The 13,168-nt window shown below is 28.9% G+C and overlaps 4 protein-coding genes across 10 annotated transcripts; 2 read left to right on the top strand and 2 right to left on the bottom strand.

Moving 5' to 3' along the window:
* Nucleotides 1-25: 25 nt before the first annotated feature.
* RpI135 (RNA polymerase I subunit Rpl135) lies at nucleotides 26-3,776 on the bottom strand. Its single transcript, XM_035092750.1, has 2 exons — nucleotides 3,478-3,776; nucleotides 26-3,413 (listed from the first exon to the last, which is right to left on the bottom strand). The coding sequence occupies exons 1-2, from the start codon at nucleotides 3,544-3,546 to the stop codon at nucleotides 111-113; spliced, it is 3,372 nt and encodes a 1,123-aa protein (XP_034948641.1). The 5' UTR covers nucleotides 3,547-3,776; the 3' UTR covers nucleotides 26-110.
* A 2,849-nt stretch (nucleotides 3,777-6,625) lies between these two features.
* On the top strand, nucleotides 6,626-7,583 carry EloC (elongin C). The gene is made up of 4 exons (XM_035093715.1): nucleotides 6,626-6,687; nucleotides 6,856-6,915; nucleotides 7,032-7,225; nucleotides 7,303-7,583. The coding sequence occupies exons 2-4, from the start codon at nucleotides 6,883-6,885 to the stop codon at nucleotides 7,442-7,444; spliced, it is 369 nt and encodes a 122-aa protein (XP_034949606.1). The 5' UTR covers nucleotides 6,626-6,687; nucleotides 6,856-6,882; the 3' UTR covers nucleotides 7,445-7,583.
* A 213-nt stretch (nucleotides 7,584-7,796) lies between these two features.
* Blos2 (biogenesis of lysosome-related organelles complex 1 subunit 2) lies at nucleotides 7,797-9,084 on the bottom strand. 7 transcript variants are annotated; one of them, XM_035094547.1, is made up of 2 exons: nucleotides 8,966-9,084; nucleotides 7,797-8,436 (listed from the first exon to the last, which is right to left on the bottom strand). In XM_035094547.1, the coding sequence occupies exon 2, from the start codon at nucleotides 8,412-8,414 to the stop codon at nucleotides 7,905-7,907; it is 510 nt and encodes a 169-aa protein (XP_034950438.1). In that variant the 5' UTR covers nucleotides 8,415-8,436; nucleotides 8,966-9,084; the 3' UTR covers nucleotides 7,797-7,904. The 7 variants fall into 7 exon arrangements, with proteins under 7 accessions (XP_034950438.1, XP_034950404.1, XP_034950446.1 ...); XM_035094513.1 differs by lacking the exon at nucleotides 8,966-9,084 and adding an exon at nucleotides 8,763-8,917; XM_035094555.1 differs by lacking the exon at nucleotides 8,966-9,084 and adding an exon at nucleotides 8,728-8,907.
* On the top strand, nucleotides 9,080-12,956 carry brun (trafficking protein particle complex subunit brun). Its single transcript, XM_035094500.1, has 3 exons — nucleotides 9,080-12,289; nucleotides 12,384-12,607; nucleotides 12,705-12,956. The coding sequence occupies exons 1-3, from the start codon at nucleotides 9,193-9,195 to the stop codon at nucleotides 12,894-12,896; spliced, it is 3,513 nt and encodes a 1,170-aa protein (XP_034950391.1). The 5' UTR covers nucleotides 9,080-9,192; the 3' UTR covers nucleotides 12,897-12,956.
* Nucleotides 12,957-13,168: the final 212 nt, after the last annotated feature.

Consider the following 13,168-nt stretch of genomic DNA (forward strand, 5'->3'; position numbering starts at 1 on the left):
GGATGAATTAAAAATCCTTGACAAGTATTATTCGAAAAATGTATTATATACTCTAATAAAAATTAAAATACATAAAAAAATACAAATAATTTAAATAACTTGGATATTTCTTAAGCTTCTGTAAAATCAAGTTTTATATTAATATTACATGCTGCAAGTTCAGTTACAAGATATCGGAAAATGTATGGAATGTCTATTTCACTAACGTTTTCATCATTATTACACAAACGACAACGTTTCCGTTTTTCTAAAGCGTCTAGATTTTTATGACGAATAAATTCTGTAACTGGACCTAAAAGAGTACCACATTTTTTACAAACCAAAGAGGAAGTTTTATCGGAGCAATGAAATAATCTATCTTGAAGCAAGAAAGCACATCCATGAGAAATTAAAGAATCTCGTTCCATTTCACCAAATCTTACACCTCCACCTCTTCGTCGACCTTTAATTGGTTGTCTTGTAAGGACGTCTATAGGCCCAGTACTTCTCACTTGCCACTTATCAGATACCATATGTCTCAATCTTTGATAATGAACTATTCCAAAAAATATTTCAGCTTCCATTTCTCTTCCATCAATTCCTGAATACATTTTTTCTGTTCCATAATAATTAAACCCACCTATTTCTAGTAGCTTTCCGAAATAATCTACTGCTGTATCTTTTTCGTTAAATCTAAAAGGCGTTGCGTCGTGAACAAGACCATGAATCGCAGCAGATTTTCCAGCCATTACTTCAATCATCATAGCAATAGTCATACGACTGGGAAATCCATGTGGATTAAAAACTATATCAGGAATTAATCCAGTTTCTGTAAAAGGAAGATCTTCAGCTGGCCATTTTTGAGAACATATCCCTTTTTGTCCAGCTCTAGAAGCAAATTTATCACCAACACTAGGATTTCGAGGTACACGGAAGGTAATACATACTTTGCGAGGTATGTTACTATTAAGAGTTCCACAAAGACGAACATTATCAACATAAACAGTCTCTTTTCCTTTAAAATGACCTATTTGATAACTTCCTTTATCTGCATCGTACATACAGTAGTATGGATCACCCGTCATTATAATAGCACCTGGATAAGGTAAACCATCAGTATCTAATTTATCAATGAGAGTAAGATTATCAGGATTACGCATAAAATAACTTTTAGAATTTTTTAATTCAACGAATTCCGATTTATAAACCATTCCATGAGCAAATCCTCTTTCGTATGCAGATTTATTTATAATCATGGCATCTTCCATATCATATCCTGTATAAGAAATGACAGCTACAATAGCATTAGTTCCCATAGCAAAGTCATCGAGATTTATATTATCATGGTGAACAGGTCGGAATAGTGGAGTCGTCGGTGTTTGAAGTCGGTATAATTTAGTTTCAGATTGAAGTTGCCAAGTATGACAAGGAGTACCCATTGTTTGTTTACCCATTTGACATTGATACATATTCCTAGGACTTTGATTACAATCAGGCATAGGTATAAGACAAGCTAAATTACTTAAAAATGACGTCTTAGTCAATTCTTGATGAGTTGTGAATTCATGAGCTTCTGAAGGATCTATACAAATATCCAAAAATACTTGCTCGAATGTTCCTATTAATTCTATTTGATTTGATGCCAAGTTTAAAACTGGCCTCATCATTCTTGTTGGCCCAGTAAAAAGGTAAAGTCCGGGGTATTGTGCAGGAACATTTTTTTTTGGAACTAAAACAATTTCCGTCGTATTTGGGATTTTTTTCCCTTCAATTTTCAATTGTCGAAGATGATTTACAACTTTTATTATTATATTATCCTCAATTAAACCAACAACTTTGCCGTCAATTAATACAGTGTAAGATTCTTTCCAATCATCAGCAACAGATAATGGCATCATACCAAGATCTATTAAAACTGATGGAATTTTTGCTTTTAATTCTAACTTTGGATGTTTAGTAATAATACAATTCATTGTTAAATGATTTAAAAGACCACATGGAGCTCCATCAGGAGTATGAACTGGACAAACAAAGCCCCAAGCATCTGGAAGAAGCTGTCTGGCTTCAGTTGTTCGCATTTCTTGAAAAAATGAACCTCTGTGAATTGCTCTGAAATGACTCATATATCTCATTCTGTTGATATTTTCAGCAACAATTGTTAATCCTGAACTTTGCATTAATCCAAGTCCAGTAGGAGATTTAATATTTCCTGTAGCTAAAAAATTTTCCATTTGACTTTCTAAAGTTCCTGTATACTTCATTGCCGTTAACAATTCTTGAACAGTTAATGCAAACCTGTTGCCTTGATTATTAGCTCTTTTTAAAATTGCATATTTAAGACTAGTTAACCATGTTTGTAATTTTTCTTTCAATACTTGAAGATATAAATGTCCTCCAAGTAAACATTCTTGCATCATTACAGCATCTGCTCCTTCTACAGCACATTTTTCATTTGCCAAACTAAACAATTTGCGAGTCATGAAAACTAATAAATTAAATTTATCTTTATGATCATCTAAATGAATTGCAATGCATTTTTGAATAATAAAATTACATACATCCATATCAGAAATATCTTGGGGTAATTCATGAAATCTTATTCTGAACATTTTTCCAATGTAATTTTTGCATTGACTATGAGAATGTAAATTTTCTTCATGAACTGCTCTTAACATATTTAAAATACATCCTTTGTAATATAAATTATCCTCGTATCCTCTTAAAAGAGCGTTGTAAATATATTTGTCAGGCACATCGAGTAAACATTTCAATATCATAATTATTGGTGCATAATAAAGTACTTTTCGATGAGTAAACATCAATTTTGCAGTTCCATTGGTAACATAATGAAGAGTATTATTGACAGCAGTATTATCATCACGAACACACCGAAGTAAAAGACCGAGATCACTAAATTGTTCACCTCTTTGTTTCCATCCAGATCGACGGATAGCGATAGGATAATTCCTTCTAGTCATCAATAGCATTCTTACAAGTCGTTCATGGCCCTTTATGATAAAGTATCCTCCCCATTCCTGTTCATGCTCACCATGAGCAACCAAAAGTTTTGGATTCATTTTATTTAGATGACATCGACTAGATCTGATCATAATAGGAATTTCTCCAAGATCTTTTTCCAGTTGTTCTTGTGATCTTCCATTTATTGACCAACCAATTTTGATTATCAGTTTACCCTTATAAGTCGCAGCTCTCTGACGGCACTCTGTTGGATAAATTTTATGAGATTTGACTCCAATAGTACCTGTTGGGACTGTTGGTTGATAAATTGTTGCATCTTCTATCCATAATAATATTTTATCATCATTAGCTAAGGTCAGAGGTACCGGAACTATATCTTTTAGAGCCTCTGCAAGACCTTCATCCAGCATGTAATTGAAAGAATCAATATGTGGGGATCCTAGTCTCTGTAGCAGCTGAAAAATGAATGAGGTTAGAAAAAAATTTATTTAATTAAAATTGAAAGATCAATTTACTTACAGGATTAGGATGCTCGGGCGGAACACCAAAGTCTGTTTTTGTATTTGACAAAACTGGTTCAATTAACATGTTTGTAATTTTATATAAAAATTTTTTACACACATATACAATTATTTATATAAATAGAAAATTACAAATATCCGAAATTTTAAAATCCACGTGCGTTTTTCTAAATCATCGCCTATGTTACAGAGAATTCTGACAGACCGTAATTGAGATCATTCCATTCTTTAGTACATGCTTTAACAACATAATGTCGCTACTTGTTTCTTTTATTTAGCTGAAAGGCTTTTTTTATATTTATACACTGACAGAAATTTTTTCCGGTGGCGAATTATAGAATTTACTTGTCCCCAGTATAAAAGTGATAGGTAAAAAAGTTTCGGAAGGCAGGTAAAGAAAGTACCTGGAATCAGTAAAACTTCGTTTTAAAATGAATAAAAAAAATACTGAGTCTAAATACAGAATATACCACTCCTGAGTAGACTACAAGCGGTTGAAGAAGTAATAAGTATACAAGTTTTATGAAAATAAAGTACTTGTATTGAAGTAGTCTTTCTACTTGGAATCAGTATAATGTGAGCCAATGTATTTTTTTTATCTCAAGTAGGTAGATAATAAAAGAAGATTACAAAGTTTACTTCAGTTGATAATATAGTTTTCTTACACTGAGGATCTTCCTTACTTACCACAAGTGTATTTTATACGGAGATCCCGTATAAAGCGTACTTATGCTAAGTATAATACTGTTTTACACTTCAAAAACCATGTTCTCACATTATGAATCCTTTTTATTAATAAGAAAATACTTGTTACTTGATTCAAGTATATCAATTCTTCACTGCAAGTATATTATATACTTAAATTAAGTATACGAAGTACTCATGGTAAAATTTTTTCTTATTAAATTTAAAAATTTCAAAATATAAATAATAGAAAATATAAATAATAGAAAATTATAAATATAAATAATAGAAATTATTTATAAAAATATAAATATAAATAATAGAAAATTATAATTACCTCTATGAATTTTTTATTGTTCAATTAATAATTTATCTATCATCATCAAAGATATGATATTAGATAGTTTATAGCTAAGGGCTAAGTTAGACAATGAATTTTTTACAGGCAAAAGTCTAACTGCAGCAACTCATTGTCCTAAAATGTACAACAACAATTGTACTAATTATCGTAGGATAACGATTCTTTTTGTGGATTATTACTAGACTTTTAATAAATAAATTATTATTATTAAAGATAATAGACCGAATAATCTATTGCTGAGTGTTGAGTTAGAAAATAAACTCCTTACAGTAAAAGAGTCTAACTGCAGCAGCTCGAGATATTGAAATATGCAACAATATTTGTTGCACTTATGAAAAAATTATGATTATCTCTATGAATTAATGATTATACAATCAATCATTTATTTATCATCATCAAAGGTATTATATCGAATAATTTATTTCTGAGCGCTAAGTTGGAAAATAAACACTCTACAGGCATAGTCTAACTGGAGCAACTTGGAGTTTTTAAAAGCACAACACCAATTTGTTGTTATTATCATTCAATTATGATTCTTTCTCTAAATTAATCAATGAACATTAAATAATTTTATTATGATTATTAAAGATTTAACATTAAGCCATTTATAGCTGAACGCTGGATTGAAAGATAAACTCCTAAAGCTCCTAACAAGTCTTACTGCAGCAGCTTGAGGTATTGAAATGTACCACAATAATCGTTCCAATCATTGTAAAATTTCGATTCATTTTTAGAATTAATTAATAGACATGCAATTATTATTAATTATTATTAAAGATTCTATAATCAATAATTTATCTCTGAGCGCTATATTACGAGTTAGACTTTTAACAGGCCCAGTGTAAGTGTAGCAGCTCCACGTATTTAAAAGTACAACAGTAATTGTTGTAATTATTATAAGATTACTTTTCATCTATTTATTAATTACTGAATATTTAATCATTAAATTACTTCATCAGTAATGGTCACTAATTAAAATTGACCAATACCAATGGGTATAACAGTAACTTTTTTATTATTAATATGATTATTTATATTTTGAAATTTTTAAATTTAATAAGAAAAAAATTTTAGCATGAGTACTTCGTATACTTAATTTAAGTATATAATATACTTGCAGTAAAGAATTGATATACTTGATTCAAGTAACAAGTATTTTCTTATTAATAAAAAAGAATTCATAATATGAGAAAATGGTTTTTGAAGTGTAAAACAGCATTATACTCAGCATAAGTACGCTTTATACGGGATCTCCGTATAAAATACACTTGTGGTAAGTAAGGAAGATCCTCAGTGTAAGAAAACTATATTATCAACTGAAGTAAACTTTGTAATCTTCTTTTATTATCTACCTACTTGAGATAAACAAAATATTTACAAAAATGCAGTAATCGCTATTTTTGGTATAAATTAATATTATATTAGGATTGAGTGATGAAAAATTTGAAATCAAGTTAATGTTATTATGATTGTACAGTACACTTTAAACTTCATTTTGATATAAAATGTACTTGCATCAAAAAATAATTATACTCAAATTGAGTATATTTTGTGTTTGCCGCTAGTATACTTTCTAGCTATCACATTTTTTCTGTCAGTGTAATGATCGCAAGAGCTCTAGTAGGGATATATAAATAATGATTAACAATTATATTTATTTATTTAACAAAACTTCAATTGTTTATTTCTCTTTAGTTCGCTACAGCTGTGGTGCGATATCTATCACTTGAATATTGTCAAATTGGGTATATTTTCTGCTTTGCTTCCGGCTTCTGGAATGAACATGACGCACTACCTGCCGGCCACTGACCGGAACTACCAAGACCTGGACCACCACATTTATGGAATTAATGGATTCCAAATTGTTATTAATTTATACAACTCTTTATTAACTAATTAAGCAAGTAAAACACGATAAATAAAACAATTATTTGAGATCTAACTCATGCTACAGCTATGTCGGTAACGGCTAGACTACTCTTCAGCCGGTGAATCAGATTATTGAAAAAAATGTAGATACAATAAAACTTTATAAAAAAAAATCTCCCTTCAGTCGGTAATTACTCGGACGGTATAGGTCTGGCTCTTAAGGTATGAACCAGGTATTTATGCGTTCGGATATACCACACTTTAACAGAGATCTTCAAAATCTTTGTATTTTCTGTATGTATTTTCATTTTATAATTGTTTTTTTTTTATCACTTCGAATTGTAATTAATTATTACAAAAAGTGATTATATTTCTGTATTTATCAATTCAGTAGTTTATTTCATTCAAATCATACACTGTAAACAGTCGTCTATAAGTTTACAAATGAGATATTTTTTTTAGGTTATAAATTTGATTGACAAAAGAGAAATGTCAGGAGATATAAATATGCTCACTGAAAAAGTAAGAAATATTGTCTATCTATTTATTATAATTGAATTATTTAATTGATTAATATATAAAATGACATATGATTAGCTTTAATTGTATTACAATTAATATTCTAATATGAACTTCAGTCTGAATCAAGTCCCGTGTATGGAGGATGTGAAGGACCTGACGCTATGTATGTCAAACTTGTCAGCAGCGATGGTCACGAATTTATAATAAAAAGGGAACATGCATTAACTAGTGGAACTATAAAAGCTATGCTTAGTGGACCTGGTCAATTCGCTGAAAATGAAGCTAATGAAGTGAACTTTCGTGAAATTCCGTACGTACAGTATTAGACATGTTTTGTAAATAAATATCATAATTATAGATTTATAAATAATAATTCTTTAATTGTAGATCACACGTTCTACAGAAAGTTTGCATGTACTTTACTTATAAAGTTCGATACACAAACAGTAGCACTGAAATTCCTGAATTTCCAATTGCTCCTGAGGTTGCTATAGAACTTCTAATGGCTGGTAATTTTTTGGATTGTTAGGCACTATTTTAAATGATAATTTGTCAATATCAACTGGTAAAATGGTTTTAAGGAAATATTAACGATAAAAAGAATTATAATATTTCTATTTTTGGTTTCTTTTTCATTTTTTAAAGTTAATATTCAATCATTATTATAAATATAAATTCAAGACTATAAAACTTGTTAATTTTATTTTCGATATAATAATAATTATCATATTAAGTGTAATTATAATTATAATAATGGTAATAATTTAATGTTACAAAAATTGGAAAGTTTTTTGAATTGAACAAATAATTTATATTTAAAATCTCATTTACATTTTGAATACTCTAAAATAATAAAAAGAATATTAAATTTTTTGCCAAAATTGAAAATAATATTATAATTTACTTAACATTTAATAATTTATATCCATCATATTTAGTATTAAATTTTTTGTAAACTGTATATTAATACCACAATTTACTTCTTTTTTTCACTTATTTTTAGTTTCTCTTTCAATGTCTTTAAATTTAGTTTCTAATCTTTTAGAATAAGCTGCTAATTTATAAGCTGCTTGTTCTAATTTTGCAACACTATCATCAATTTGATTAATATTTTCTAAAATAGGTTGCAATTTTCTATATTTTTGATTAAGAATCTCCAAAGATTGAGAAACACTCATAGATATTGTTTTAAGTTCTGTATATTTTGCAATAGCTTCTTTATTTAATCTTTCAAGTAATCTATAATCTGCATGTGTAGCAGTCAATTCTTCTTGTAAATATTCTCCAGTTTTTTTAAACATAGCATTTGCTAAACGACTTAGATTGGGATCATGAGGATCCATTGCTTCAAAACTACTGGTACTGGTAGATAAAGTGGTTCCATGCTTTGGAGACTGAGATCGTAGGTTTTCATCAATTTCCAAAATATTTTGAGAGTCTTTTATAGACTGACCTTCTTCGGATATATTAATTTTGGCATCTTCAATTGATGTTGACATTTTATTGTGATGATGATATTATCTAAAAAATATATATTATAATATTAAATAATTTAAATATTACTGATTCATTCAAATATACATATAAGTTATATTCACGATCATTATATTAAGTAATAATAATATTTAATTACAAATAATACTCTCATAAACAATGATCAAACAGACGAATTTATTGTAAAACAAATGTGATAATTTAATAGTGAATTTTAAAGATTTAATTATATCAGTAGTTAATAATTTGTTAATTACATTAAAAAAATTTTAAACAATCAGATTAATTAAATAATTACAACTTAAAATAAGTATCTACTATTATATGATATTTTTATTTATTTTGTTCTCTACCACCATTCACAAACTGTCAGCTGATTTGTAGGTTAAGCTAAGCAAATGGAGTAAGCGTTATATAGTTTATTACATCGTTTTAGAAAAAAAAAGAAATAAAAAATTCAGAATTGTTGTTGCAACGTCACAATAACAGAGTGCGCGAGTATAATGATTTATCAGTAACAAAGTTTTTAATAAGAAAAAAAAAAAAAATTACTTACTATATAGTCTTAGTACAATTTATTGACGTTTACAATGGTTATACTTTAATACGTATATTAATATAAAATTTTTATAAAATAAAAATAAATTGGCTACGTGAAAAAATGACGTAAATAAATCAATTTAAAAAATCTTTTTAATTATAAAAAAAAAAAAAAAAAAACAGATTGAAGTTATAAAGTGTAAAGAATAATAATTAATATTATTGATTTTTTTATAATAAAAAATGTCACAACCTGATTACGAACAAACGACACATGATCATGCAGCATTATTAGTTCTTTTAAAAGTGCTAGGAAGTCAAATAAAACCAAAATTAATAACAAAATTATGTGATCGAATTATAAAAAGTGGTAGTAAATTTAATTTAGTAGATTCCAATGGATACAAAAGAGAAATTTTTATTCGTTTTGTTCGAGATTATTCAGTTGAAAATTGTGATTGGGGTAATTTTCAAACCCATAGAAGATTATTAGGTTTGATAACATTTGGTAAATATGAAAATCAAACTGAATTAAATGAATTGTGCAGGTTGCATGAAACATTAAAAGTTAAATATAATGATACTCTCTACGAATCACGAGCTATTTTATTTGGTCCAATTGATTCGGAGAAAATTAATGAACCACCTTCTGGCTATACAGTTCCGTCAAATTTCAAGACAGTTGCTATATTTTATGGAGATGAATCTTGTCCAACACTTGAGAATCAAGTTATGGAATGTTTGTACATGCTTTATTGGGTTTTGGAATCTAAAAGGTATGAGAGGGCTAAGGAAAAAATTGATAAAGTTTCAGAACTCAGAGCACCTTTCGAAAAAAAAGAATTAATTGGTTTAGATTTGGAGTCAAGAAATAATAGAAAACGATGCTCAGGGAGATTGACAAAACATTTAGCTGATCTCTGTTTGCAAACAGGACTTAAAGCAGATGCTTTAAATTATTACAATATTGCAAGTATAAGCTTGCAATCAGTTAATGATTGGTTATGGTTAGGTGCAGCTTACGAGGGTCTTTGTGCCACTTCAGCATTAATATTGTATCCAAATTTATGCAGAAATTTAATTCTACATAGAAACTCATTATTACAAGAAACAAATTCAGGGAAACAAAGACGAGAATCTCAATCGATACCGTCTTCAAGTGAATTTCCATCTATTGATGAATTAAAAATACATATGACTCATTTATTATCACCCGAAGAGATACCAAAAAAATATAGAGAAGCAATTGTACATTATAGTAAATATCAAAATGCTGCCATAATAGAAACAGAAGCAAGTTTTAAAGCCACGAGAATATCAATTGAACAAAATTGTCCATTACAAGCAGCATGTTTTTTAAATAATGTTGCGTTTAATCATATTAATTTGAGTGAACAAGAAAAAATAGATAGATTTACAAAGATGTCTGAGTTATATTCATCATTTGGATTTAAAAGGAAGGCTGCTTTTTGTATCAGATTAGCAGCAACTCGATATGGTTCACAAAGTAATCCCCATCGGGATTGGAAGCAGTGTTATAATTTATTACTTCAATCTATAGATGGTTTTAAACTATCATTGGACCCAATAGATATGACTGATGAAAATAGAAAAGGTTGGCCTGCGATTCAGATTCAAGTTTTAAATGAATTAATAGCAGCAGCCACTAGAATGGGTAATCCAGCATTAGCTACAAGACATATGACTTTTTTATTACAAACTTTATTTAATTATTTGAGTCCTAATGAACGAAAAGATATTGCTTTACAATTGCAAGGTGTTGCTCAACAATGTGAAGGTGCCCCTGTTCCTCTAGTACTAGAATCTGGACTTGTAATTCCTCCGGCTAATTTAACAAACATTCCAAAGACGAAATCTTTTACTTTAAAACGTCTCCAACCACATTTAGAACCTCAAAAAATTGAACGAGCTAAAGAAGATCATGGCCCTTTTTTATTTACTCCTATTAATTTTGGATCTCTTGAGAGAAAAAATGTATCCAAAAGTAAAGTTGATTATTTATGGGTTGAAGGAGATATATGTCAAGTATCAATACAGTTAATTAATCCTCTTCCATTTGAGCTCAATGTCTCTAATATGCGTCTTTTGACTAATGGGATAGTTTTTGAATCACTTCCAGAAAGTATTATACTACCTGCAAAAGCAGGACCGATAGTGGTGACATTAGCAGGAACGCCAAAAGAAATTGGAACATTAGAAATTCTAGGATTTAGTACACATTGTCTTGGAGTTAAATCCAATTGTAGATTAAAAAATATTCCAGGTATGCCTTATCCCCAGTATTCAATTCAAGTTGTGCCAGCTTTACCAAAAATTGATGTAGTAACAAGTTTACCACAAACGGCAAGTTTTAGTTCTGGAAAAACTATTGTTACTAGTGCTAGTACATCTCTGTATGGTGGTGAAAGTACTGAATGTACAATAACTATAACGAATGTAGGACAAGTCACTATTGAAATGGTTGATATATCAATAAAATCAACACTAGATACTTTTACCGAGTCAAAAATTTTCAAATGGAGTGATGAGAATCTAAAGACTCAACTTCCTCTTCAACCTGGTTCCAGTGCTAGTCTCACTTTATATCTTTATGCTGATACAGAGTTTATAGTGACAAATAAACCTAATAAAATTAACAATAAAAATGTATCTAGTAAAACTAACAGTAATTTAGTGACACATAGTGGATCAAAATCGTGGCCATCAAGACTTCATTCTACATTTAATTCACAAAAGAAGCAATCTACTGGATATTCATTACCGTCAGCATTAAGTTCAAATTCTAATACCTCAACAAATGCTCAATTATCCAAATTAGCTTCACCTGTTGCTACGTCAAGTATCATCGAAGGTCAGCTTCATATTAAATATTCTGGAGATGCTGGTCTTGTTGCAGGATACTGCAGAATATCATCAGTGTTTATTACTATAGAAATTTTACCCAGCGTTAAATTCACTAGTTGGGATGTCTTGCCAGCTGAAATACCTTCACAACTTTATCTAGTTTTAGATGTAACGAATATGACAAATGAAGAAATGGAATTGTATTATACACAGAATAAATGTATCTTTATGGGAGGCAAAGAGACTTGTCGAATTCCGGTTCCCGTGGATCGATGTCCATTAAGTAAATTATCATCAATAGAAGGGGATGATGTTGACAATAATTTACAAAAAATTTGTGCAGAACATATTGTGTCATTAGTGGATTTAAGATGGCAATTGTTAGGTTCTGAGTTATCTGGAAAAGCTACATTAGCTGGAATTACATTTACAAAAGATATGCTTGATCTAGTCAAAATGAGTCCATTACAATGGGGTTTGTATTATATAACATTAGAATATTATTTTTAATTATCGATATTTCATTTTTGTTTTTATCATTTTGATAAATATTTTTATATATATTACAGAAATTTTAATTAATGAACATCCCGTAAAACCGCAAGATGAAATAACATGTAAAATAGGACAATGTGTTAATATTGGAGTTGGTTTATCAAATGCCTTGAAAAATCCTCTGAGTGATCTTAGCTTATCTATAAATTTTTATCAAGATTACCAAAATGGAACGGTTAACTACAGACTAGATTCTAGATTGTGCATTATTGGTGCTAGTAAAGTATTGCTTCCAACGGTAAGTAAAAGAAAGATAATTATCAAGACAACATTAATTAATTAACAAACTTGTTCATTCTATTGATAAAATCATTTACTATTTTTTTTTCTTTCAGTTAAATGAAGGTGAACGTGCTTATCACGAATGGAATGTTATATTTTTCAATGCTGGACAGTACAAATTAGATATTCAATGTTCTAGTGAAAAGTTAACTAAAAGTTCAATTAGTACTATAACAAATGTTATGAACAAAGATGAAGTATGGCGTTATATACCAGCTATTGAAATTACGGTTGATGACTGCTGATATTTGTATAATAAATTTTTTGTATGTATGTATAATAAATTATTTGAATTATTATTTTTATTCTTCGACGAGTATAAACATAATATAATTTTTAACCCTTTTAAGATTTGATTTTCCATTTGTCTCTTATACTGATTCCCCAATACTTTTTTCCAATATTTATCAGAATTGTTATTCTAAATTATTTTAACTAGTTAGTGATAATAAACGAATTAAATAATCATGCGTAAAAATTACAGTTATCTGATAGAAACAATTGTGACATAAAAGTT

Source organism: Chelonus insularis, unplaced genomic scaffold (assembly GCF_013357705.1).
Source record: "Chelonus insularis isolate UGA/USDA-ARS -01 unplaced genomic scaffold, ASM1335770v1 contig_131_pilon, whole genome shotgun sequence".
In the NCBI taxonomy this organism is placed as follows: domain Eukaryota; kingdom Metazoa; phylum Arthropoda; class Insecta; order Hymenoptera; family Braconidae; genus Chelonus; species Chelonus insularis.

Bases quoted from the DNA above. Each gene is read 5' to 3' on its own strand.
- RpI135 (XM_035092750.1), bottom strand. From the start codon at position 3,546: ATGTTAATTGAACCAGTTTTGTCAAATACAAAAACAGACTTTGGTGTT. The intron at 3,414-3,477 runs GTAAGTAAATTG...TTCATTTTTCAG, and splicing joins CGCCCGAGCATCCTAATCCT to CTGCTACAGAGACTAGGATC.
- EloC (XM_035093715.1), top strand. From the start codon at position 6,883: ATGTCAGGAGATATAAATATGCTCACTGAAAAA. The intron at 6,916-7,031 runs GTAAGAAATATT...TATGAACTTCAG, and splicing joins TAAATATGCTCACTGAAAAA to TCTGAATCAAGTCCCGTGTA. The intron at 7,226-7,302 runs GTACGTACAGTA...CTTTAATTGTAG, and splicing joins GTGAACTTTCGTGAAATTCC to ATCACACGTTCTACAGAAAG.
- Blos2 (XM_035094547.1), bottom strand. From the start codon at position 8,414: ATGTCAACATCAATTGAAGATGCCAAAATTAATATATCCGAAGAAGGT.
- brun (XM_035094500.1), top strand. From the start codon at position 9,193: ATGTCACAACCTGATTACGAACAAACGACACATGATCATGCAGCATTA. The intron at 12,290-12,383 runs GTTTGTATTATA...TATATATTACAG, and splicing joins AATGAGTCCATTACAATGGG to AAATTTTAATTAATGAACAT. The intron at 12,608-12,704 runs GTAAGTAAAAGA...TTTTTCTTTCAG, and splicing joins GTAAAGTATTGCTTCCAACG to TTAAATGAAGGTGAACGTGC.